At 42.4% G+C, this 24,346-nt stretch overlaps 1 protein-coding gene across 3 annotated transcripts; it reads left to right on the top strand.

The window, feature by feature from the left end:
- Positions 1-206: 206 nt before the first annotated feature.
- LOC121551714 (polymeric immunoglobulin receptor) lies at positions 207-4,727 on the top strand. 3 transcript variants are annotated; one of them, XM_041864452.2, is made up of 10 exons: positions 207-319; positions 445-505; positions 1,028-1,345; positions 1,618-1,929; positions 2,233-2,337; positions 2,788-2,931; positions 3,032-3,087; positions 3,222-3,299; positions 3,652-3,735; positions 4,044-4,727. In XM_041864452.2, the coding sequence occupies exons 2-10, from the start codon at positions 457-459 to the stop codon at positions 4,164-4,166; spliced, it is 1,269 nt and encodes a 422-aa protein (XP_041720386.2). In that variant the 5' UTR covers positions 207-319; positions 445-456; the 3' UTR covers positions 4,167-4,727. The 3 variants fall into 3 exon arrangements, with proteins under 3 accessions (XP_041720386.2, XP_041720387.2, XP_045068677.1); XM_041864453.2 differs by lacking the exon at positions 1,028-1,345; XM_045212742.1 differs by having other exon boundaries at positions 207-505; positions 3,652-3,745; positions 4,044-4,068.
- Positions 4,728-24,346: the final 19,619 nt, after the last annotated feature.

Here is a 24,346-nt window from a genome sequence, read left to right as displayed (position 1 = left end):
CAATTGCGGAGCCTCCGGAGGCCTGCGGAGGCCAAATCGAGCTCCGTACGGCGATGCCATGCGCCTCCCAAATTTTGTAACAATGCGGATGGCTCCGCATAGCTGCACATTGACATGATTGGTCGATAGTAGATGGGGGCGGTAGTGGTACGTTCAGTATAAACATGAACTCACTTCCTTGAAAACGTCCTTCATAACAGCTCTGCTCTGCTCCGTGAAGCATAAGAAGTAAGAATGCCCTGACTTCTGCGGAGGCTCCATCGACGTAAATGCTGTGTGGCCACTTCAGACGCCAGATTGACCATAAATCGGCTATTAGTTACTTAATTGTTACCCAGAAATTATTTGATATTAGATAAAAACAGCTGCATTGAACCTTTAACACATAATCCACACTGAACAAACAGTCTCTATCTTGGTTCACATCATATCTCTCAACATCAGGAGACAGTCACCATGTGGATCTCTCTGTGTCTGATCAGCTCTTTCCTTCATATCACTGCAGGTGAGTCCTACAATATCCTATTATGTAGCCTATGTCATATTTATTGCAAAGAAAACCTCCCACCTAGCCAGCATAAGTAAAACTATCAGAGAAATATATTCAAACAACATCTGGCATGTGTTGAGAGATAGAAAGTTAGCAGAATATCTTGCAGATTCAAATATATACTGTATGTTTCAGTAAATCTGAAATCACAACACAGAAATGGTTGCTTGTCGGTTTTATTCAATACAGATGTAAATGGGTTTCTTGGTTTTATGGTTTAACAACAATGTTTTATAGCATAGATTTTTTTTTTTTACAAAAAGTTATGAAATCTCAGACCTGTAGATGTTCCAAAGTCAACATATGCGGATTGCTGTTTAAAGTAAGACAAAACTGTAAAATGACCATCAACGCAAAATAATCTATTGATGCAGTAACTAACCATACATATCTCATATTTGATGGTGTTAATGGAGCTCTGTAATCCTGCATTGACATTAAAAACACTATGGCTTATGTTGTTTTGTGTTTCAACAGGCTGCACTCTGCTAGTCACTAACTATGGTGAGATCACTGTCTACTCAGGCCAGTCGCTTCTCCTGCCCTGTTCATGTACTGAACCCCACGCTAGACCTCACCGCATCACATGGACTAAATTCAACGGTGAACAGCAGCCTGGGATATTAATCAAGCCCTCACAGGATTCTCTCTACAGAGACAGAGTGGAGATGTTTAATAACACCTCTCCTGGGAACCTCTCTGTCCTCCTCTCACACATCACTGAGGACGATGCTGGGTTGTACAGGTGCCAAAGCAGCAGTAATACATACAGTGACATCAAACTCATTGTTAAAGGTAAGAGATGCTGCTAATATCAGGCTTACATCACTGTGTATATAGAAAGTAAAACAGGAAACACACTTAAAATGCAAAAATCGACACAAAATTAATGATATGGCCCATCTTAAAATATATCAGACATTTCAAATTATTATTAGGTATAAGAAAGGTAGTCGTAGTATTGCTCATAATGGGTTATGTGTTCATGGTAGTAGTTGTAGAGATCTACGATTTTCTGTCATTAGAAAAATAAGTATCCAATAATACATTGCTTTGTGTTTCAACAGGCTGCACTCTGTCAGTCCCTCAATCAACGGAGGTCAATGGATCCCCAGGCCAGTCTGTTCTCCTGCCCTGCTCCTGTAGTGAAACCCAGGCTAAACCTCCCAGCTTCACATGGACTAAACTTGGATATCAACAGAAACCTGCGATAATATTAACACAGAGTGATCTCTACCGAGGCAGAGTGGAGATGTTTAATAACACCTCTCCTGGGAACCTCTCTGTCCTCCTCTCAGAACTCACGGAGGACGATCAGGGGTGGTACAGGTGTGGAATCAGTAAGACTCAAATGAGAGACGTCAAAATTGTTATTCAAAGTAAGACAGACAATTCTGTTTAATCACTTCAATCTTTTTGAACACCATTATAGATATTATCTACTCACTTTTGGAAATCATCCGTAGATGTAACAGCATACTGTAAATATTGTAACAACATACTGTAAGACGAGGGCCCTTCCAGGCCCACAGCACTGCAGTATGGTGATTACCTCACCTGACAGACTAAGTTGAACGCAACTGATAGCAAATTTCACCAACTGTTCTACTCATTAGATTTAGGTACATAATATAGTTTTGTAATGTGTCTTTGCTCTGGCTAATGTTCATCCTGTCTGTTAGGGAAACACCAACCCCTCACAACCACTACCACCAAACTCCCACCACTAACTCAACCAAAAGGACTAGACACCACAACATTCCTAGTACCAACAACGTCACCTAAAGGTCAGTGGATGTTTGTCATGAAATTATTCTCCATGAAAATAATATTCAAATGAAATAATTTAAATGTCTGTTTCTGTTTATATACAGTGCATTCGGAAAGTATTCAGACCCCTTCACTTTTTCCACATTTTGTTACGTTACAGCCTTATTCTAAAATTGATTAAATTGGTTTTTTCCCTCATCAATCTACACACAATTACAAAATAAAAACAGGTTTTTAGAAATGTTTGCAAATTTTTTACAGATAAAAACGGAAATATCACATTTACATACTGTAACCCATATTCCCATCAAAGGGCCAGTACATTTACAGAAGTTTGAACAGAAATCAGTATTCAAGCTGACTCCATAATCTCTTGTATTGCACTGTGCTGGGAGAGTTCTCTTTTCTGCACACAGCCAAGCTATCTGTTACACTGTAGATTGACAGAACACTGTCATGTCCTGTAGGTGCAGACACAGTGGGGACTTCAGGAGAAGCTCCATCTGCTTCCCCTCTACAAAACAATCCAATCCAATACATTTTACTAGCTGTTCTACCAGTCATACTGATGATCGCTGGAGTGGCTTTGTACATATACAAGAGAAACAAAGGTATGTATCCACAATTGCAACCACTCAGAAAAGCAAAGAGTTCAGTGGAATGTGGGAATGGTTCATTTTGTGTATGAAACTCCGTTTTTTTTATCCCCAGGAAAGAATAACACAGGGGAGAAAAGTAGTGGGAGTAAAACAGGAGGAGAGAAAAAGGTAAAGAAATCATTTAGAAGCTCTATCACATTGAGAGTGTGGAGAAATGAAGATAGATAGAATACATCCCACTTGTCATTGAGTTATTATGTGGTTAAGAGGACAAGGTTACTGTAGGTGTGTCTTATTTTCAGTCTCCTATGATGATTCCTCCGCTGTATTCCACGGTGGCATACAGAAACACTGGTTTAGGCGACAAGACAACAGCACCAGTAAGATAACCTTTGTGTTTGTGTTGTCTTAAAGACTGTTACTGGATTAAATAATGTCAAATTCAGTGGGAAATTGAAGGTCTCAAGAAAGATAACATCTCAATCATTGTGCTATTTGTGTGCTGTGGACATCACTGTTTTTTGTGTCTCACACTGGAGGCTGCTGAGGGGAGGACGGCTCATAATAATGGCTTGAAAGGAGTGAATGGAATGGCATCAAACACATGGAAAACGTGTTTGATGTGTTCGATACCATTCCATTGATTCCGTTCCAGCCATTACTATAAGCCTGCCCTCCCAATTAAGGTGCCACCAGCTACCTGAGGTGTCTCATTGTATCTCTCCTGTCTAGGATGATCCCTCTGTATTGTATGCTACGGTTCAAGAACACAGAAACACCAACCAAGAAGAGACAACAACACCACTCAGTGCTCCAGTAAGAGAATGTACATCTGATATGATGAACTAACATAACTGATATGATGAACTAACATAACTGATATGATGAACTAACATAACTGATCTGATGAACTAACATAACTGATATGATTAACTACAAATACTTCACAGCCATTTCTACAGTGTGTGTGTGTGTGTGTGTGTGTGTGTGTGTGTGTGTGGTAGTATAAGCATAATATATAGTGTAAGTTAGTGTGAATCTGTGCATCCCTAGATGTCAGCTACAGTGCCTGTGTCTCTGAATGTATCGTGTTTCTTATTGTCCCTTATTGTCCCTCTCTACAGGAGGATCCCTCAGTGACATACTCCACTATCGTCCACATGACAGGAAAAGGGAAAGCAGCAGTGAGTCTGGAGAGCTGTGGAGAAACAGAGTACTCCAGTATCAAGACAGGCAGATTCTCCTAGAGCCTCTATACAGTAGATCTACAACCATCTCACAGCCTTTTACTGCAGAGAGATCTCATATTGTGCACAGTATCATGAGGTCTTATCTGGCACACAGGAATATAAATATATTTCACTGTTTCGTGGTTATCTGTGCACAGGAAATCAGATGTTAACCGACAACCAACATAACAAAGTACCAGAGATACAGGCAAGATTATTGGTGAAGCAATAAGATACCATGTTTGTTTTTGCGTAGCTGAGACAACCAAAGCACCTTATATGGCTTAAGGTTCAGCCAGTTCTCTTTTTAGATCGTTGTTGTGCATTTATTTTTAAATCTGTGAACTTTTTGAAAAGGAGACGGATGATGTCAGACATGTTTGTGAAAACGAAGATGTGATGTGTCAAAGCATAAAAACAGATTTCATAATCAGTATTGCAAGAGCTTGCTTGGGTGGCTATTAAAACTGATATCATCCATCTTAATTTATATACTGCACTTCTTATTTGTCTGCCTGGTACACCCTGAGCATTTCATCATTCTTGAAGTTGACAAAATAAAAAAAGGATACTAATGTTTGTATTTTTTTATGTCAGAGTTTGTCACAGACAACAATCTTTGTGAAAACAACCTCAACCTTTTGTCAAAAACAGTTAGTTAGCCACTTCCTCTTTTGGATAATGGACAAATCACATATTGGGGTCTTCCTGAACAGGAAAAGCAGTCTAACAATGTCATCAACTGAAGCATACACTTTTAAAGTGCCCAACTAACAAGGAATGACATGTTTAAGTGTGTAGTTTTCTTTGTCATTTGACAAAGTCAGATTCTCCAATCATGGCCTAACTACATATGAGGCAGTGGAGGCTGCTGAGGGGAGGACGGCTCATAATAATGGCTGGAATGGAGTAAATGGAATGGCATCAAACACATTAAAGATGTGTTTTTCATGTGGTTGATACCATTCCATTGACTCCATTTCAGCCATTATTATGAGCTGTCCTCCCCTCAGCAGCCTCCACTGATATGAGGACACCGAGGTCCAGACCTCTGGAATGTTTTCTAATTTGAAAATAAATAAATAATAACGCAAATATATATTTTGTACACAATAAAGAAAATACTTTATGGGTTAATGTCTAAATATTGCTTCCAGCGTTGATCAAAGCTCAGAACGCTTATATTCTTGATCTGACTGAGTTCTAATCGTGCCTGCCTCTTTGCGAACGAGTGGAATCATGAACAGTGGTTCGTCTGCGTCATCCGGATTTTCCTTCTTTGCGGCACATTCATCAGTCTTTCAAACGGCTAACTCCGTCCTCTCGCGGCACAGGCCGAGGGCCAGAGACGTGAAACGAACTCCCCCAGCTCTGAGTGGGCTCGCTAGAGAAGTAGGCAAAGCTAGAGACGCTGCTCGGCTTCTGTCAGTGTATTTGCGAGATGCCGGACAAAGGGCATTTTTAAAACCATCCCGTGACTCCTGAAATTTCAGTCTGGCTTTTTAAACAGCTCTTACACTAAAAGGGCATTATCATATTTTTCACACTTTCACAGTATTTTTCCAACCTCTTAGTGTGGAAATATATACAGTGGGTATAGAAAGTCACCACCCCCTTTCAAAATGTTCACCTTTTGAAGCCCCTACCGAAGCACACACATTAAAAGACTGTAGAATGAATTAAGCCACACCCCTACACATCTCATCAGGTGATGGGATTGGACCCCTCTTCAGCATGGCCACATAGTAGTCTGCAAACAATTTGGAGAAATTAGTGAACAAGTTGGTAAATCTTCATGTATTTTGAAGAAGTTTCAGTAACGGACATCTAATATACACTATACAGTATATACAAAAGTATGTGGACACCCCTTCAAATTAGTGGATTTGGCTATTTCAGCCACACCCGTTGCTGACAGGTGTATAAAATCGAGCACACAGCCATAGAAAAACATTGGCAGTAGAATGGCCTTACTGAAGTCAGGTCGTCAAATTTCTGCCCTGCTAGAGCTGCCCCGGTCACCTGTAAGTGCTGTTATTCTGATGTGGAATTGTCTAGGAGCCACAACGGCTCATCCGCGAAGTGGTAGGCCACAACAATACACATAATACACACAATCAAAAAAAAAAAGAATGGAATTAAGAAATAGGACCAACAATGTCGGAGTGGCATAGACTAAAATACAGTAGAATAGAATACAGTATATACATATGAGTTTATTAAAGTGACTAGTGTTCCATTATTAAAGTGGCCAGTGATTTCAAGTCTATGTATGTAGGGCAGCAGCCTCTAAGGTGCAGGGTTGCATAACTGTGTGGAAGCCGCCTAGTGATGGCTATTTAACAGTCTGATGACCTTGAGATAGAACCTGTTTTTCAGTCTCTCTGTCCCAGCTTTGATGCACCTGTACTGACCTCGCCTTCTGGATGATAGCGGGGTGAACAGGCAGTGGCTCGGGTGGTTGTTGTCCTTGATGATCCTTTTGGCCTTCCTCTGACATTGGGTGCAGTAGGTGTCCTGGAGGGCAGGTAGTTTGCCCCCGGTGATGCATTGGGCAGACCGCACCACCCTCTGGAGAGCCCTGCTGTTGCTGGTGGTGCAGTTGCCATACCAGGCGGTGGTGCAGCCTGACAGGATGCTCTCAATTGTGTATCTGTAAAAGTTTGTGAGGGTTTTAGGTGCCAAGACACATTTCTTCAGCCTTCTGAGGTTGAAGAGGCGCTGTTGCGCCTTGTTCACCACACTGTCTGTGTGGGTGGACCATTTCAGATCGTCAGTGATGTGTACGCCGAGGAACTTGAAGCTTTCCACCTTCTCCACTGCGGTCCTGTCGATGTGGATAGGGGCGTGCTCCCTCTGCTATTTCCTGAAGTCCACGATCAACTCCTTTGTTTTGTTGACGTTGAATGAGAGATTATTAGAGTACTGTACTCTACTGTCCTGTACTGTACTCTACTCGAGTTTCTTACAATTGAAGAAAGGGCCTATGGACTTTTGATCTAGTGGTCTTGGTCTTGAGACTACCCAAGACCACATAAATTAGGTATTTAACTCGTCGTGGTGTCAACTCATTGGGTCTGGATCTTGGGACCAAGGTCCTGGTATAAATCTTGGTCTTTGCTCCTAGATGTTACCAAAGATTATGGATATACAGACAAGATGCATGTCTCTCCGCCCTAACAATGGAAGCCATTAGCCACAAAGCGGCACGGCGGGCTGTCTAGCTCCAGCCTTTCTTTGGATTGGTGGATACGTCTCATTATTGTAATCCTTTTTTGAATATTCGATGAGGGTTGTTGACGTTAACCGCCTGCATTCAATGGAGAGAGATGCTATGTTACTAGCCTCATGCCATGAATATGCACAGACGTCTCGAGACATCTCTGATATAAACGAATCCAAGATGGCGTAGTAGTGCAGTTCTGTTTTTGTCTTGTGTCTATAAATAGCCTGTAAATACCCTGTTTTTTTGTATTTTACGTACATATTTCCCTATCAGACTTTTCATCCTTCTACAAAATATACTTTCCTGCAACCCGCCTCACTCAATGTGGAACGGATTCTATTATTGACTTACCTTTATCTGGAGTCTCCAGTTGAAACTAGCTAGCCAGCTGACTGGCTACTTGCTATTAGCCACAGCTGGCGGTATTTCACCCAGAGCATTGGATTTTTTTTTTCTGCGAGATTTATTTGGTCACTGGACATTAATCACCGGATATTCGGCCAGTCTGCACAGCGCGTTGTCGACCCAGAACATATCGGTTTTTCCGCCGGAATCACTGAATCACTGGACCTTTAACTCCGGATTCATCGCTACCAGCTAGCTGCAACGGAATGGACGCTGTGGTCTGGCTAATCATCCTGAGCTAGGCCCATCTCCCGGCTATCTACCTCTCTGTCAACCGGACGAGACCACCTAGTGTTGACACGGAGCCCCGCCGATCCTACACGACTGGTCTGCCGACGAAATCGTCTGATGTGGTTACGACGTTAACCACGAAGATTCCATCTGCTAGCCCCGGCCCGCTAGCACACGCTAGCCGTGGCCTCTTACTCAAACTATCCTATTGCTGTTCACTGGACCTTATGATAACTCAGCTATACAGCTGATGTCTGCTGGACTGTTCCTTTTTACGGTACTACATCCTGTTTATGTTTAGCCTCAGCCCAAACATGGTTAGCTTATTGTTGTTTCGGTTATTTCTAATTGTACTATTTCACTGTAGACCCCCCAGCCCAGCTAAACCTGCCTTAGATAGCTCCTTTACACGCGGAGACCGACTCAATTGATGCCTCCAGCGATGCTATCTCTTTCATTGTTACCCAACGCTTAGGTTTACCTCCACTTTACTCATATCCTTCCATATCCTTGTCTGTACATAATGCCCTGAATCTTTTCTATAACACCCGGAAATCTGCCCCCTTTATTCTATGTACCCAACGCACTAGAAGACCAGTTCTTAAAGCCTTTAGCCATATCCTTATTCTAGTCCTCCTCTGTTCCTCTGGTGATGTAGAGGCTAACCCAGGCCCCTAGCCCTCAGTATCACTCCTACTCCCCAGGCGCTATCATTTGCTGACTTCTGTAATCGCAAAAGTCTTGGTTTCTTGCACATAAATATCAGAAGTCTACTTCCTAAGTTTGAGGCCACCAAAAATTCTGAAATTTCCATCCCCAACTATAACATTTTCCGTCTAGATAGAACTGCCAAAGGGGGTGGAGTTGCAATCTACTGTAGAGATAGCCTGCAGAGCTCTATCATACTATCCAGGTCTGTGCCCAAACAGTTTGAGCTTCTACTTCTAAAAATCCACCTTTCCAGAAATAAGTCTCTCACTGTTGCCGCTTGCTACAGACCCCCTCAGCCCCCAGCTGTGCCCTGGACACCATATGTGAATTGATTGCCCCCCATTTATCCTCAGAGTTCGTACTGCTTGGTGACCTAAATTGGGATATGCTTAATCCCCCCAGCCATCCTACAATCCAAACTAGATGCCCTCAACCTCACGCAAATTATCAACGAACCTACCAGGTACAACCCTAAATCCGTAAACATGGGTACCCTCATAGATATCATCCTGACTAACATACCCTCTAAATACACCTCCGCTGTCTTCAACCAGGATCTCAGCGATCACTGCCTTATTGCCTGCGTCCGTATCGGGTCCGCGGTCAAACGACCACCCCTCATCACTGTCAAACGCTCCCTAAAACACTTTAGCGAGCAGGCCTTCCTAATTGACCTGGCCCAGGTATCCTGGATGGATATAGATCTCATTCCGTCAGTAGAGGATGCCTGGTTGTTCCTTAAAAGTAATTTCCTCTCAATCTTAAATAAACATGCCCCATTCAAAAAATACAGAACTAAGAACCGATATAGCCCCTGGTTCTCCTCAGACTTGACTGCCCTTGACCAGCACAAAAACATCCTGTGGCGTACAGCATTAGCATCAAATAGCCCCCGCGATATGCAACTTTTCAGGGAAGTTAGGAACCAATATACACAAGCAGTCAGGAAAGCAAAGGCTAACTTTTTCAAACAGAAATGTGCATCCTGTAGCACTAACTCCAAAAAGTTTTGGGACACTGTAAAGTCCATGGAGAATAAGAGCACTTCCTCCCAGCTGCCCACTGCACTGAGGCTAGGAAACACTATCACCACCGATAAATCTACAATAATCGAGAATTTCAACAAGCATTTTGCTACAGCTGGCCATGCTTTCCATCTGGCTACCACTACCCCCGGCCACCAACTCTGCACCCTCTGCTGCAACTTGCCCATGCCCCCCCGCTTCTCCTTCACACAAATTCAGACAGCTGATGTTTTGAAAGCGCTGCAAAATCTGGACCCCTACAAATCAGCTGGGCTAGACAATCTGGACCCTTTCTTTCTAAAACTAGCCGGAAATTGTCGCAACCCCTATTACTAGTCTGTTCAACCTCTCTTTCATAACGTCTGAGATCCCCAGAGATTGGAAAGCTGCCGCGGTCATCCCCCTCTTCAAAGGGGGTGACACTCTAGATCCAAACTGCTACAGACCTATATCCATCCTGCCCTGCCTTTCGAAAGTATTTGAAAGCCAAGTTAACAAACAGATCACCGACCATTTCGAATACCACCGTACCTTCTCCGCTATGCAATCCGGTTTCCGAGCTGGTCATGGGTGCACTTCAGCCACGCTCAAGGTCCTAAACGATATTATAACCGCGATTGATAATAGACAGTACTGTGCAGCCGTCTTCATCGACCTGGCCAAGGCTTTCGACTCTGTCAACCACCGCATTCTTATTGGCAGACTAAATAGCCTTGGTTTCTCAAATGACTGCCTCGCCTGGTTCACCAACTACTTCTCAGATAGAGTTCAGTGTGTCATATCGGAAGGCCTGTTGTCTGGACCTATGGCAGTCTCTATGGGGGTGCCACAGGGTTCAATTCTTGGGCCGACACTTTTCTCCGTGTATATCAATGATGTCGCTCTTGCTGCTGGTGACTCTCAGATCCACCTCTACGCAGACGACACCATTTTGTATACATCTGGCCCTTCATAGGATACTGTGTTAACAAACCTCCAAACGAGCTTCAATGCCATACAACACTCCTTCAGTAGCCTCCAACTGCTCTTAAACACTAGTAAAACTAAATGCATGCTTTTCAATCGAACGCTGCTGGCACCCGCCCACCCGACTAGAATCACCACTCTCGACGGGTCTGACCTAGAGTATGTGGACAACTACAAATACCTAGGTGTCTGGTTAGACTGTAAACTCAACTTCCAGACTCACATAAAGAATCTCCAATCCAAAGTTAAATCTAGAATCGGCTTCCTATTTCGCAACAAAGCCTCCTTCACTCATGCTGCCAAACATGCCCTCGTAAAACTGACTATCCTACCGATCCTTGACTTCGGCGATGTAATTTACAAAATAGCCTCCAACACTCTACTCAGCAAATTGGATGTAGTCTATCACAGTGCCATCCGTTTTGTCTCCAAAGCCCCATACACTACCCACCACTGTGACCTGTACGCTCTTGTTGGCTGGTCCTCACTACATGTTCGTCGTCAAACCCACTGGCTCCAGGCCATCTATAAATCACTGCTAGGCAAATCCCCGCCTTATCTTAGCTCATTGGTCACCATAGCAGCACCCACCCGTAGTCTGCGCTCCAGCAGGTATATCTCACTGGTCATTCCCAAAGCCAACACCTCCTTTGGCCGCCATTCCTTCCAGTTCTCTGCTGCCAATGACTGGAACGAATTGCAAAAATCTCTGAAGCTGGAGACTCTTATCTCCCTCAATAACTTTAAGCATCAGTTGTCAGAGCACCTTACCGATCACTGCACCTGTACACAGCCCATCTGAAATTAGCCCACCCAACTACCTCATCCCTATATTGTTATTTATTTTGCTCTTTTGCACCCCAGTATCTCTATTTGCACATAATCTCTTGCACATCTAGCATTCCAGTGTTAATACTATTGTAATTATTCTGCACTATAGCCTATTTATTGCCTTACCTCCATAACTTGCTACATTTGCACACACTGTATATATATTTTCTGTTGTATTTTTGACTTTATGTTTTTTACCCCATATGTAACTCTGTGTTGTTTTTATTGCACTGCTTTGCTTTATCTTGGCCAGGTCGCAGTTGTAAATGAGAACCTGTTCTCAACTGGCTTACCTGGTTAAATAAAGGTGAAAAAAAAAAAATAATAATAATAATAAAGTGTTTCTTCTCAAGTTGCCAGGATGTCATGTGTCCTACCGTACTTATATCAGTACACTCCTAACAACGTAAGCATTACAAAACTTCTATTAGATCAAATAAACACCACGTAGCAAATAAGCCATACATTTTTTTGTTGACCAAATTCAACACTCTCTCATTGACCTCCATAAAAAAACTCCTTGTTTGGTGGGCTAAACAACAACAACAAAACAGCTGCTGGAGGGAGTCAGATTTTACGCCGAGTTGAGCCTCTCTCTTACTCTTCCTCTCTGATCCTTAAAATGTCCTTAATCTTTGGTTTACAAACCATTGGCAACCCAATTTGAAGAAAACAATACTCTCTGATCATTGGCTGATCACTCCCAACCAATAGGAATCCCCACCCAGTTGACTACTTTTAAATGGTGAAATCCCAAAATGGTAATGTCTATACTAAAACGAGTTATATCCATCTAGAGTCCTCCATTTATCTCTATGATTGACACTTGACACCAAAACGCTTGTTATTTTGCCAACATAAAGATAGGTAAAGTGATAATTTAAACATCTAAAAACATACTGAATTAGATGCATAAATAATTAAATCAATAAACATGTTTCAAATTCATACAATTAACACTTAACATTTTACAGAGAACAAATAGATTATACTTCTCTAAATTAAATGTAAAGGTTTTGGAAATCAGGTTAAAATTCATGTTTTTACTATTTTGTTAATTTGGTATGCAAATAACATTTCTAAAATTAATCTGTAATAGAAGTACTGGGCGAAAAGGGTCCATATCAGGGGATATCTTTACATGATTCGGTTTTGATATTCTAGAGAATACTGACCATTTCTAATGCATATTTAGAGTTTTGTGGATATGCACCATATCCTGACAAATTCTGAATCCAGATGTGTCTTTTAGACATATATAATATTGGGATTAGTCTGAATATCACACATGGACATTTCCTATGTGACATCCTATTTTCTCTCTTCATGTTGACAAATACTGACTGTATACATTCCATATCTGTGTTTTCTCAGCACATTCAAGATATGAAGCTATATTGATTGCCGATATGCTTGGCTGAGGTCCATATCTGGATCTTGATATGCTTTTCAATATGCTGAAAATAAGGACTATTTCTGAGTCTTCAGCACATGCTCAATAATTTGACAAATATGAAATCCATATTTTCCCTTCATGCACAAATCATTTTTGGATTCCTTTCGGCTATCATACATGGTATGGCCGGATATTGACTCATTAGATATTCTGAGATAGGCCTACAGTGGCTTGCGAAAGTATTCACCCCTATTGGCATTTTTCCTATATTTTTTTCTGGGGGTTTGTATCATTTCATTTACACAGCATGCCTACCACTTTGAAGATCCAAAATATTTTTTATTGTGAAACAAACAAGAAATAAGACAAAAAAACTGAAAACTTGAGCGTGCATAACTATTCACCTCCCTCAAAGTCAATACTTTGTAGAGCCACCTTTTGCTGCAATTACAGCTGGAAGTCTCTTGGGGTATGTCTCTATAAGCTTGGCACATCTAGCCACTGGGATTTTTGTCCATTCTTCAAGGCAAAACTGCTCCAGCTCCTTCAAGTTGGATGGGTTCCGCTGGTGTACAGCAATCTTTAAGTCATACCACAGATTCTCAATTGGATTGAGGTCTGGGCTTTGACTAGGCCATTCCAAGACATTTAAATGTTTCCCCTTAAACCACTTGAGTGTTGCTTTAGCAGTATGCTTAGGGTCATTGTCCTGCTGGAAGGTGAACCTCCGTCACAGTCTCAAATCTCTGGAAGACTGTAACAAGTTTCCCTCAAGAATTTTCCTGTATTTATCGTCATCCATCCTTCCTTCAATTCTGACCAGTTTCCCAGTCCCTGCCGATGAAAAACATCCCCACAGCATGATGCTGCCACCACCATGCTTCACTGTTAGGATGGTGTTCTCGGGGTGATGAGAGGTGTTGGATTTGCACCAGACATAGCGTTTTCCTTGATGGCCAAAGAGCTCAATTTTAGCCTCATCTGACCAGAGTACCTTCTTCCATGTTTGGGGAGTCTCCCACATGCCTTTTGGCGAACACCAAACGTGTTTGCTTATTTTTTTTCTTTAAGCAATGGCTTTTTTCTGGCCACTCTTCCGTAAAGCCAAACTCTGTGGAGTGTACGGCTTAAAGTGGTCCTATGGACAGATACTCCAATCTCCGCTGTGGAGTTTTGCAGCTCCTTCAGGGTTATCTTTGTTCTCTTTTTTGCCTCTCTGATTAATGCCCTCCTTGCCTGGTCCGTGAGTTTTGGTGGGCGGCCCTCTCTTGGCAGGTTTGTTGTGGTGCCATATTCTTTCCATTTTTTAATAATGGATTTAATGGTGCTCCGTGGGATGTTCAAAGTTTCTGATATTTTTGTATAACCCAACCCTGATCTGTACTTCTCCACAACTTTGTCCCTGACCTGTTTGGAGAACTCCTTGGTCTTCATGGTGCCGCCCCTTGCGTAATGGTGTTGCAGACTCTGGGGCCTTTCAGAACAAAGATAACCCTGAGATCATGTGACAGATCATGTGACACTTACAGTGGGGAAAAAAGTATTTAGTCAGCCACCAATTGTGCATGTTCTCCCACTTAAAAAGATGAGAGAGGCCTGTCATTTTCATCATAGGTACACGTCAACTATGACAGACAAAATTAGATTTTTTTCCCCAGAAAATCACATTGTAGGATTTTTTATGAATTTATTTGCAAATTATGGTGGAAAATAAGTATTTGGTCAATAACAAAAGTTTCTCAATACTTTGTTATATACCCTTTGTTGGCAATGACACAGGTCAAACGTTTTCTGTAAGTCTTCACAAGGTTTTCACACACTGTTGCTGGTATTCTGGCCCATTCCTCCATGCAGATCTCCTCTAGAGCAGTGATGTTTTGGGGCTGTCGCTGGGCAACACAGACTTTCAACTCCCTCCAAAGATTTTCTATGGGGTTGAGATCTGGAGACTGGCTAGGCCACTCCAGGACCTTGAAATGCTTCTTACGAAGCCACTCCTTGGTTGCCCGGGCGGTGTGTTTGGGATCATTGTCATGCTGAAAGACCCAGCCACGTTTCATCTTCAATGCCCTTGCTGATGGAAGGAGGTTTTCACTCAAAATCTCACGATATATATGGCCCCATTCATTCTTTCCTTTACACGGATCAGTTGTCCTGGTCCCTTTGCAGAAAAACAGCCCCAAAGCATGATGTTTCCACCCCCATGCTTCACAGTAGGTATGGTGTTCTTTGGATGCAACTCAGCATTCTTTGTCCTCCAAACACGATGAGTTGAGTTTTTACCAAAAAGTTATATTTTGGTTTCATCTGACCATATGACATTCTCCCAATCCTCTTCTGGATCATCCAAATGCACTCTAGCAAACTTCAGACGGGCCTGGACATGTACTGGCTTAAGCAGGGGGACACGTCTGGCACTGCAGGATTTGAGTCCCTGGCGGCGTAGTGTGTTACTGATGGTAGGCTTTGTTACTTTGGTCCCAGCCCATTGTCGTGCCATTCATCCGTCGCCTCATGTTTCAGCATGATAATGTCACAAGGATCTGTACACAAACAAGCTTAAAATGTCCCAGTTCTTCCATGGCCTGCATACTCACCAGACATGTCAGCAGGTTTGGGATGCTCTGGATCAACAGCTTGTTCCAGTTCCCGCCAATATCCAGCAACTTCGCACATCCATTGAAGAGGAGTGGGACAACATTCCACAGGCCACAATCAACAGCCTGATCAACTCTATGCGAAAGAGATGTCGTGCTGCATGAGGCAAATGGTCACACCAGCTACTGACTGGTGTTTCTGATCCACTCCCCTACTCTTTTTTTTTTTTAAGGTATCTGTGACCAACAGATACATATCTGTATTCCCATTCATGTGAAATCCATAGATTAGGGCCTAATTAATTTTTCAATTGTCTGATTTCCTTAGATGAACTGTAACTCAGTAAAATCTTTGAAATTGTTGCATGTTGCGTTTATATTTTGGTTCAGTGTAGTTAAATGGAAATGCACCTTAGCATGCAATTGTCGCAACGATTTTCTATACAAACTTTCTAAATGTCGACAAACAATCCCGGGACATTATAATGGAAACAGCTGGTGACTTCAGCCAGTGTGGCACTTTTAGACCAATGTCTAGTGTCATATTCACATGCTAGTTGGCACTAAGAAACTCAGAAACTTCCGACTTGATAACTGGTTGAACGTGGCATGTGTATAACTACAACCAGTTAGCAAGTCGGAAATGTCTGAGTTTTTCCTAGTTCCAACTAGCACGTGACCATAACAATTAACAAAATATTCATCCCACCGAAGAATATACACCAAGAATAATATTCAGACATAAAGCAAGGAAGAAAGAATCAGAGTTGTTTAATTTGGTCAGTGACATTAAAGCTGAAGCCCTGGTTTAGACCCAAACAATTCAGGGCCACATTCATTAACACCTTTGGTTATGGTTTAAAAACGAGTGACAAATGAATGGCGCAAGAAATTAATACTTGAAACAGTATATTTGAGTTGAAGTTTATTTTTATTGCACAAGTAACCAGTAGGGGGTTGATCAAAATATGTTTTCATAAGACTGTTGCACTCTTCACATTGACCATTTCCTGCAACCTGACATCACCACTTGACCAGTCAATGTGGATCTTGTTATTCATTGTTATTAACTACTTTATCGATTCATTTAATCATAATTATTTGGATTTGTAGCTTTGTTGTTTTTTCCCCCCTATTAATTGCATTGTCCATCACTCAGTCCATTCACAGGCACTCATCTGGCCTACTTTACTTTATCCCTCTCCGCAGCAAAAAGTTTGCCATTTAACATTTGTTGGTAATTTACCCCCCTTATCAATTCCCACAACACATTTCTAAATGAACCGCATAGTGCTTTTTACTGATGCTGCCTACTCAATATTAAAAAGGGAAATGGACCCCCATTGCCGCTCCCAATCCCATGGAGATGTCCTCAGGTTCTTCAGTGAGTAGCTCCTCTCCATCCAGGAAGAGTTGGATATGGCTCTCATCCGCAAAGGGATTCCCCTCTATTCTTATGGTAGGTGATGGGAACTTTACACAATGAAGAAGTACAAAAATGTAATAATATCAGGATTACTCAAGTCATATTTCAAACAGTAAATTGACAACTGATCACACATTACACAGTTGATAGATTAATTATTAATGACTAATTATTACACCCTGAAACTGTGTATAATGTGTTAGAAATGTGTGAGTGTAGGACCAGTAAAGGCTATGGCATTGAGCCACTATTTAGCAATGTGAGTAAGAGTTAGGCCAGACAACAAAGACAACTGAGAAACTAAGATAAAGAGGCCTCCCAATTTAGGGAGGGGAGAAACTGTTATGAAAACATGGTGCAGAATATTGTGAGAACGGCAATAACTGAGTAAAGCAGGGAGTAGGATATGTGTGTGTGTGTGTGTGTGTGTGTGTGTATGTATGTGTGTATGCATGTGTGTATATGTGTGTGTGTGTGAACTGAAGGTCAGTAGAGCAGTTTTAGAGTGGAAAACTACAGCCCGCCTACAGAGGGAAGGGATTTCTTTTTGTATGACGTATGAGTATAAAAGATGGACTCTGAAATTGTGATGGCAGAATTCTCAATTAATAAATATCTCTGACTATGCAGACCGGGACTCTGGCCGTTACTTAAATCCCAAAAGACTTACAACCTTTTGGGAGACGCACAGAGACATTAAAATAGTTTGTTAAATAATTCACATAACAGCTTGGTCCTTCTGAGCCGGACTCCAATACCCTGTTTCTGTCATTCCAGGTAACTCTGAAAACCGTCGACGGGCGAATGATACATTCGTAAATAGAAAGTCCTGCCCTTTGACATTAAGGGTTAAAACAGGCCAGAGGACACCTGATTAATGACAGAGACGGTGACTGAATCCAAACCTACATTGAATCTCGGCTGCAAGGATAAGGTCAGTAGTCTTTATTCATTAACTTGGTGAAATTGATTTGAGGACTTGCTAAAATATTGAAAAGTAGCAAATTGATCAATGCGTAGCCATTTTAAGTGAAATGTGGGGTTGACTGTCAGGAATTATCAAGATTACATTGTGAGGATAGACTCCTCCGTAGAGTAGGAGATAATTCTGGGGGACTAGTCAACCTGGTGGTGGGTCCGTAATGATTCACGGTAATAGGCCATTACCAAAAGAAACTACCCGGTGTTGAAATAGAAGGAACTATTAAAAGTACACCTATGGGATGTAACCTGTAAGAGATTATTGAACAGTCAACAAATAATCCGGGTTAAACAAATACAAAAAAGTACACCAGAAGGAATTAAAATAGCATGTGTGAGAAATATAATATTAGTAAAGTCAAAAGTCACAAACAACTGTAGATTTTGCTGTAACTCTATCCGTTCTGGAGCCTTATAAACTCCAGGTTACCGATACAACACCAATAATCATGTAAGGTTGTATACGTGTGAGACCTAATGTTTGCTCAAAAGTCACATGAATAATTCCAGGTGGTTGTATAGAGGAGGGAGAACCCATTCCTGTTGTATGAGACTGTCAGGAATTATCAAGATTACATTGTGGGGATCAATCCCTCTGTAAAAGTATGAGATAATTCTGGGGGACTAGTCAAGACTACATATACAGGGAGAGGTGGTTGTATAGAGGAGGGAGAACCCATTCCTGTTGTATGAGACTGTCAGGAATTATCAAGATTACATTGTGGGGATCAATCCCTCTGTAAAAGTATGAGATAATTCTGGGGGACTAGTCAAGATTACATATACAGGAAGGGGTGATTCAAGGTGTTGTTGTGTGAAGCTATTTTGAATTACTTGTTAAATTGACTTGTTATATAGAAGAGGTGGCTAAGGGATTTTTAACAGTACCAACCATGGGGGGGCAAATCCTCACAAGAGGTCCCAGAATTTACTGGGGACGGGAAATGCTTGATGTAATTAAAATGGAATCCAGGGATAGAAGAAATCTCCATTATGTAACCAGGTGGAGGGGAGAGGTATGGTTTTGAGGGACGTCTAGACGCAGATAAACTCGAATCCATGCTTAAACAGATACATAAGGTGTGTAAAGGAGAAATAAGCAGTGAGAGAGAGAGAGAGTAGGAGGGGGCCAGTACCCACTGATAGCCTTACCTAATCTATTGGCGGGGAATGAAAGGGCCCCAGCAACCTTAGATGTATACAGTAATAATAATAATATGCCATTTAGCAGACAGGCCATGAACACAGAGGACGTGGCCAGAGCGGTAGAAGGAATGACCCACCCCAAAACAGGAATAGTAAGGTTTGGGCTGCCGTTAGAGGGCAGTGGGTTTCAGGGGATGCCCAGAGGACACTTTTGCCATGGGCCGATTACGGAGAGTATGTTGGGAAAATAACTGAATTGTGTAATAGCCTCAGAGAGACATGCAATCCATCATGAGCAGAATAACAGACAGGACAGAGCCAAGAAAGAAGGCAGGAAGAAAAGAGAAGTGAGTGAGAGGGAAAGAGAAGTGAAGGTTGAGGTCTCCGTGCCTCCCCCAGAGCAGAGGGCAGAAAGGTTATATCCAAACTTGGCAGACCAGGCATGGAGAGAAAATCCAGATGATGAATACGTAGGGAGGAGAAGGAGAGTGCAGGGGAATAATGTTGCCCCCCACCGGCCCCACCTCCCTATGAGGAAGAAGGGGCTGGAGGAGGAAGGGAAGATGAAGGTGAGGAAGAGCCAGAGGTAGAGGAGTACAGGACAAGGGCAGAGAAAGTCAGACAGGAGAGAAAAGAGAGAAAAGAGAGAAGAGAGAGAGAGAAGTCCATCCCCCAGCTTTGAGCGTGAGGAAGAGGAAGATAAGGCGTGACTAGTCCTTGAGGGAGAAATAGTAGACTCTAGTGGGGGGAAGACTAAGGAACCCTTTGATCCAAATTGTGAGGTGTTTGAATTGGCTACTATTGACTTAGCACTTCAACAGGAACAGAAACATTATTTGACATTGACAGTAATGGGTATGAAAATTACATTCCTTTGTGATACGGGAGCCTGCAGGACAGCAACCTGTGCAACAGACAAGCCAGATGGAGTCAGGATTGATGGGGAGAAAATCATAGTGCGATCTGCCTCTGGTCATCAATTTATTGAAAGGTTATCAGCCCCAATAACCCTAAAACATTACCAATCAGGATGAGAGGCAACCATACCCATCCTGATATCTAAGCTGTGTCGGGTAAATTTACTAGGACGTGATGTAATGACTAAATTGAATGTGGCTGTCATTTCCGCTGAGAGGGGAATGAAAGTACACATAGTCAGAGACAATATGGTGGTCTGTGGGGAAGGGGGAGCCATGTTATTGGTATAGGCAAGATTTGTTAAGGGGGGAATAACTGATATTCCCCGAACCTTGATGGAACTTGCTGATGATGTAGTACCAGGCCCCACTAAAATGTCCCCGATGACCTACACTGTACTCTCTGGTATAACAAACACCCAGGTCCAGATGCAATCTATGAGAAAGCATTATTTAAAACCACAGAAAGGACTATAGCCTTGAAATGGTTTCACTATGACAACACCCACGCAGTAGTGGAGGTGGAACTAGGGCCCCAAAGTCAGAGACTGTTCAGGGAAATATGGAGCCCACATGTGTCCCTAGCAAAGGAGCCAGCAGAGGACTGGAAAGACATGGGCCAGTGGGTATCCAAGGGTAAGAGGATCACTGATTGGGTCAATATTGTGAGTGGCGATCAACACAGCCCATCCACAGATAGTACATTTAGATGAGAATAGCAGATGCTGAGGGAGAGGAATACCTGTTGACAGAACAACAGGAGTCAGACTTAAAAGAAGTTCCAGAGCATTTGTGGTCCCGGGGTCCAGCAGACGTAGGATTAATAAAAGGGGTAATTCCAGTACAGGTGATACCCAAATCTAATCATAGGCCATATCAGAAGCAATACCCTATGAAACCAGAAGCAATACAAGGTTTGCAGTTTACCAAGAGCAGATTGGGAGGGACCTTGAGGGAGGGCCAATTCCCGGGGAGATAGTGAGGCCAGAAACAAAGGTGCAGTGTCCTGGAAATCACAGTCTGTTTTTTTTATTTTTTTTAGTTCTACTGGGAGTACATTGGATGATGGGGTTTTGTGTTGAATTAGAGACAGTGAGACTATTAGTCAATACCTAGGAGAGAAGAGAGGTTACGGTAGCAAAGACAGACAAGAAGGAAATAGTAATAGTGGAGACAGGAGTGAGTGGAAGTGTTACAATTGTGACAAAACGGGACATTTTGCTAGAGAATGTGAGGAACCGTGTAGTTACTGTGCAAGGAAAGGGCACCAGTTAAGAAACTGTAGGCAGAAGGGGAAGAGAGAAATCAGGAGTCCTCATGACCTGGCTGTTTGGTTGTTGTTTTTTAATTGGGGTTTTCAAATAAAAAACAACACACCTAGTATGATGTTTATAAAGCCTTGTTGTTTCAATTTTGGGGGGTTTTCAGCAGGTCAAGGGTGATAGGTGTTAGAGGAGCACACAGTGAATTTTATGGAGTTTTTTAGGTTTTGGCTGAGTTTGGGGTATATATGATTTCGTATGAGAATGAATGTCATGAGGATTAATGAACACTTGGGATAAGTAACATTTATTAAATATTTAGAATAATGGTAATGTTTGGTATACTATGGGATGGAATTTCAATTGCCTCTGAACTCTGTTTTAACTTTCTGGTGTTAATTAATCATCCACACTGGTAAATTCTAAAGGCATGAGAGGAGGACTTTAAGATAGTTTATTTTACCAATAAATAAAAATAAGGGATGGCAATTGGATGATAAATTACCAATATTACCTAAGTGATTGTTAGGTAGGTGATAATATTGACACATGGGCAGTGACATGTGTCAAAAGGAGGGATGGATGGTAGAACAGATTAGACAACACTTTGTTGCACATGGGATTACTAATTATATTTAAAAAATAATAATAACAAAAAAAATGTTTGTTCAAGATGTGTTATCTGTGCTCAAAATAATCACCAGGGCAGACAAAGGGCACCTCAGGGTGAGTATCCTCCGGCTAAGTACCCTTTCCAGCAATTGGAAATGGATTTTATAGAGTTATCACGGAGTGAAGGGAAGAAATTTAGAGTAACCCCAGATAAAGATGGGTTATCCCCCTTTGAGAAAGTGTTTGGAAGACCTTACAGAATGCCACAGTTGGCAGGACCAGACAGGCAGACATAGAACTAGAGAGCACCCTAGCAGAACACGTGAGAAGGTAGTTTATTAACCACACCTGTATGTCAGAGGTTTTGTGCCCCACAGGTGAACTAAAGGAGAAGGTAACCCACTCCATCCAACCAGGTGACTGGGTGTGGATCCAATCCTTGAAGAAGAAAGACTGGAAGCAGCCCCGTTGGGAAGGTCCATATCAGGTCCTGTTGGTGACGGCCTTCGCTGTAAGAATTGTGGAAAGATCCACCTGGGTGCATGTCACATACTGTAAAAAGGTAAAACCAGCTACACCTGACGAACAAACACAGAGTTAGGAGAAAGATCCGATCACCACTAGGGCTCGGGGGTTGGCTCCTTAACGAAGATTCCCTTACCCTGTCTGATCATCCCTGTGTGAGTTCGATAGAAGGTAAAGCAATGGGTTGGCCTCTGGCATCTGACATGTTCTCAGGGCGAGGGTGGGGATTCACAGGTCTCCTGACGGTAGGTAGCTGTCTGATTGTGGGGGCCATATTCCTAACACACTCAAACCCTCCTGATCCGCCAGAAGTAGTAGTTAACCTAACACAAGTTGATAAAATAATACCTGAGCACAGTCTGAAAAGGCATAGGAGACAGCTAGACGTAGGGAAAGGGGAAGTACTCGGGACTGTAGGGAAGGACATCACCTTTGAGGTCTTTGCGGACCAGTTGGGAAGTTGGGGACTACTGGCTGGTAGTATCATAAAGGATGGGAGATATATATGTATGTCACCATGTACATCCTGGGACCATGTAGTTGCTCATACCGAGCGAGGGGGATATGTCAATCTCCATACACAGTTTAAGGACAGGTGGAGTATTGTGAAAGTAGGGAATTACCAGAAATGGCAGTGCGACCCATATAAGGGTAGGTACTGTCTGAAAGTCCGAATTACGCTAAAACAGGTAAAGGCTACGGATGAGGGAATGTGGTACATAGGATTTGACCGCAAATGTTGTGGAGACCCATTAGTGGCTTTCTGGGTAGTAATCAACCCAGCAGATGTTATAGACCTGACAAGTGAGATATCCTCTTCAACTGGGGCACCCTATAGAGTAAACCTCTCTGAGGGAGGTAGTGAGACCGGGGCCGTGGTGAAGATAGTGCAAACTATAGACCTGAAGGAAGTAGTACAGGTGGAGACGGGGTACAGGGATCCTAACCTGTGGTGTGAATGGATTCAGTATACGGCAAGAACTATGTCTAAAGAGGACTGTTATGCCTGTGGGACAGCCAAACCAAGGTTAACAACTACTCCGTTCCCCTTGACGGGCTTTAACTCTCCGTCAGGTTTATCTTGCATGATTAAATTGTTCAAGCCACCTGGGAATGTGGTGAAGGAGTCTTGTAGTAACTTGCACTATCTGTATCCCCTGATAACAAAGTCACCCCGACCTAGGTTGCCTCCGTTTGAAGTCTCAGGGGATTCTTATTATTGTTTTTCTAGGACTAGTAAGGATAGGATACAGGGTAGGGCATCTTAGCTCATGCTCCCACACAGAGAATGTCACACCTAAAGAGACCATGACTAATCTCTCCTCTTTGTTGCAGCCAGAGGATTTTAGGAACCAAAACCAGGCCCATGCTGACATCTGATGGTTGTGTGGTGATAACAGATTGTGAACTCACCTACATATGCAAAAAATCAAACGTGTCAGAGACTGGTGAGTTGTCACGTAGAAAGTAGGACCTCCTCCTGGGATCCTTTGATGAAAGGATATATATTGATGGGATAGCAGTACCTCGAGGGGTTCCAGAACAATTTAAAGCTAGGAATCAGATCGCAGCTGGGTTTGAATCAAGTATTTTCTGGTGGTAAACAATTAATAAAAATGTAGATTGGATAAATTATATTTAATATATAAGCAAAGGATTTATAAACCACACTCGTGATGCAATAAAGGGATTAGCTGAGCAGACAGCGGCAACTAGCTTAATGACATGGCAGAATAAAATAGCTTTAGATATGCTTGTGGCTGAGCGGGACGGGGTTTGTGTTCTGTTTGGATCTCTGTGCTGTACTTTCATCCCCAAACAATACAGCACCGGACGGGTCCGTGACCAAAGCGCTTCAGGGACTCAGCACGCTGGCGAACGAACTGGCTGAGAACTCTGGTATTGATAGCTCCCTAAACGGTTGGTTTGATAACATATTTG

The sequence above is a fragment of the Coregonus clupeaformis genome, unplaced genomic scaffold (genome assembly GCF_020615455.1).
Source record: "Coregonus clupeaformis isolate EN_2021a unplaced genomic scaffold, ASM2061545v1 scaf0047, whole genome shotgun sequence".
In the NCBI taxonomy this organism is placed as follows: Eukaryota; Metazoa; Chordata; class Actinopteri; order Salmoniformes; family Salmonidae; genus Coregonus; species Coregonus clupeaformis.
Note: the sequence above shows the minus strand (reverse complement) of the source record. Positions and strands in the feature narration are given on the sequence as shown.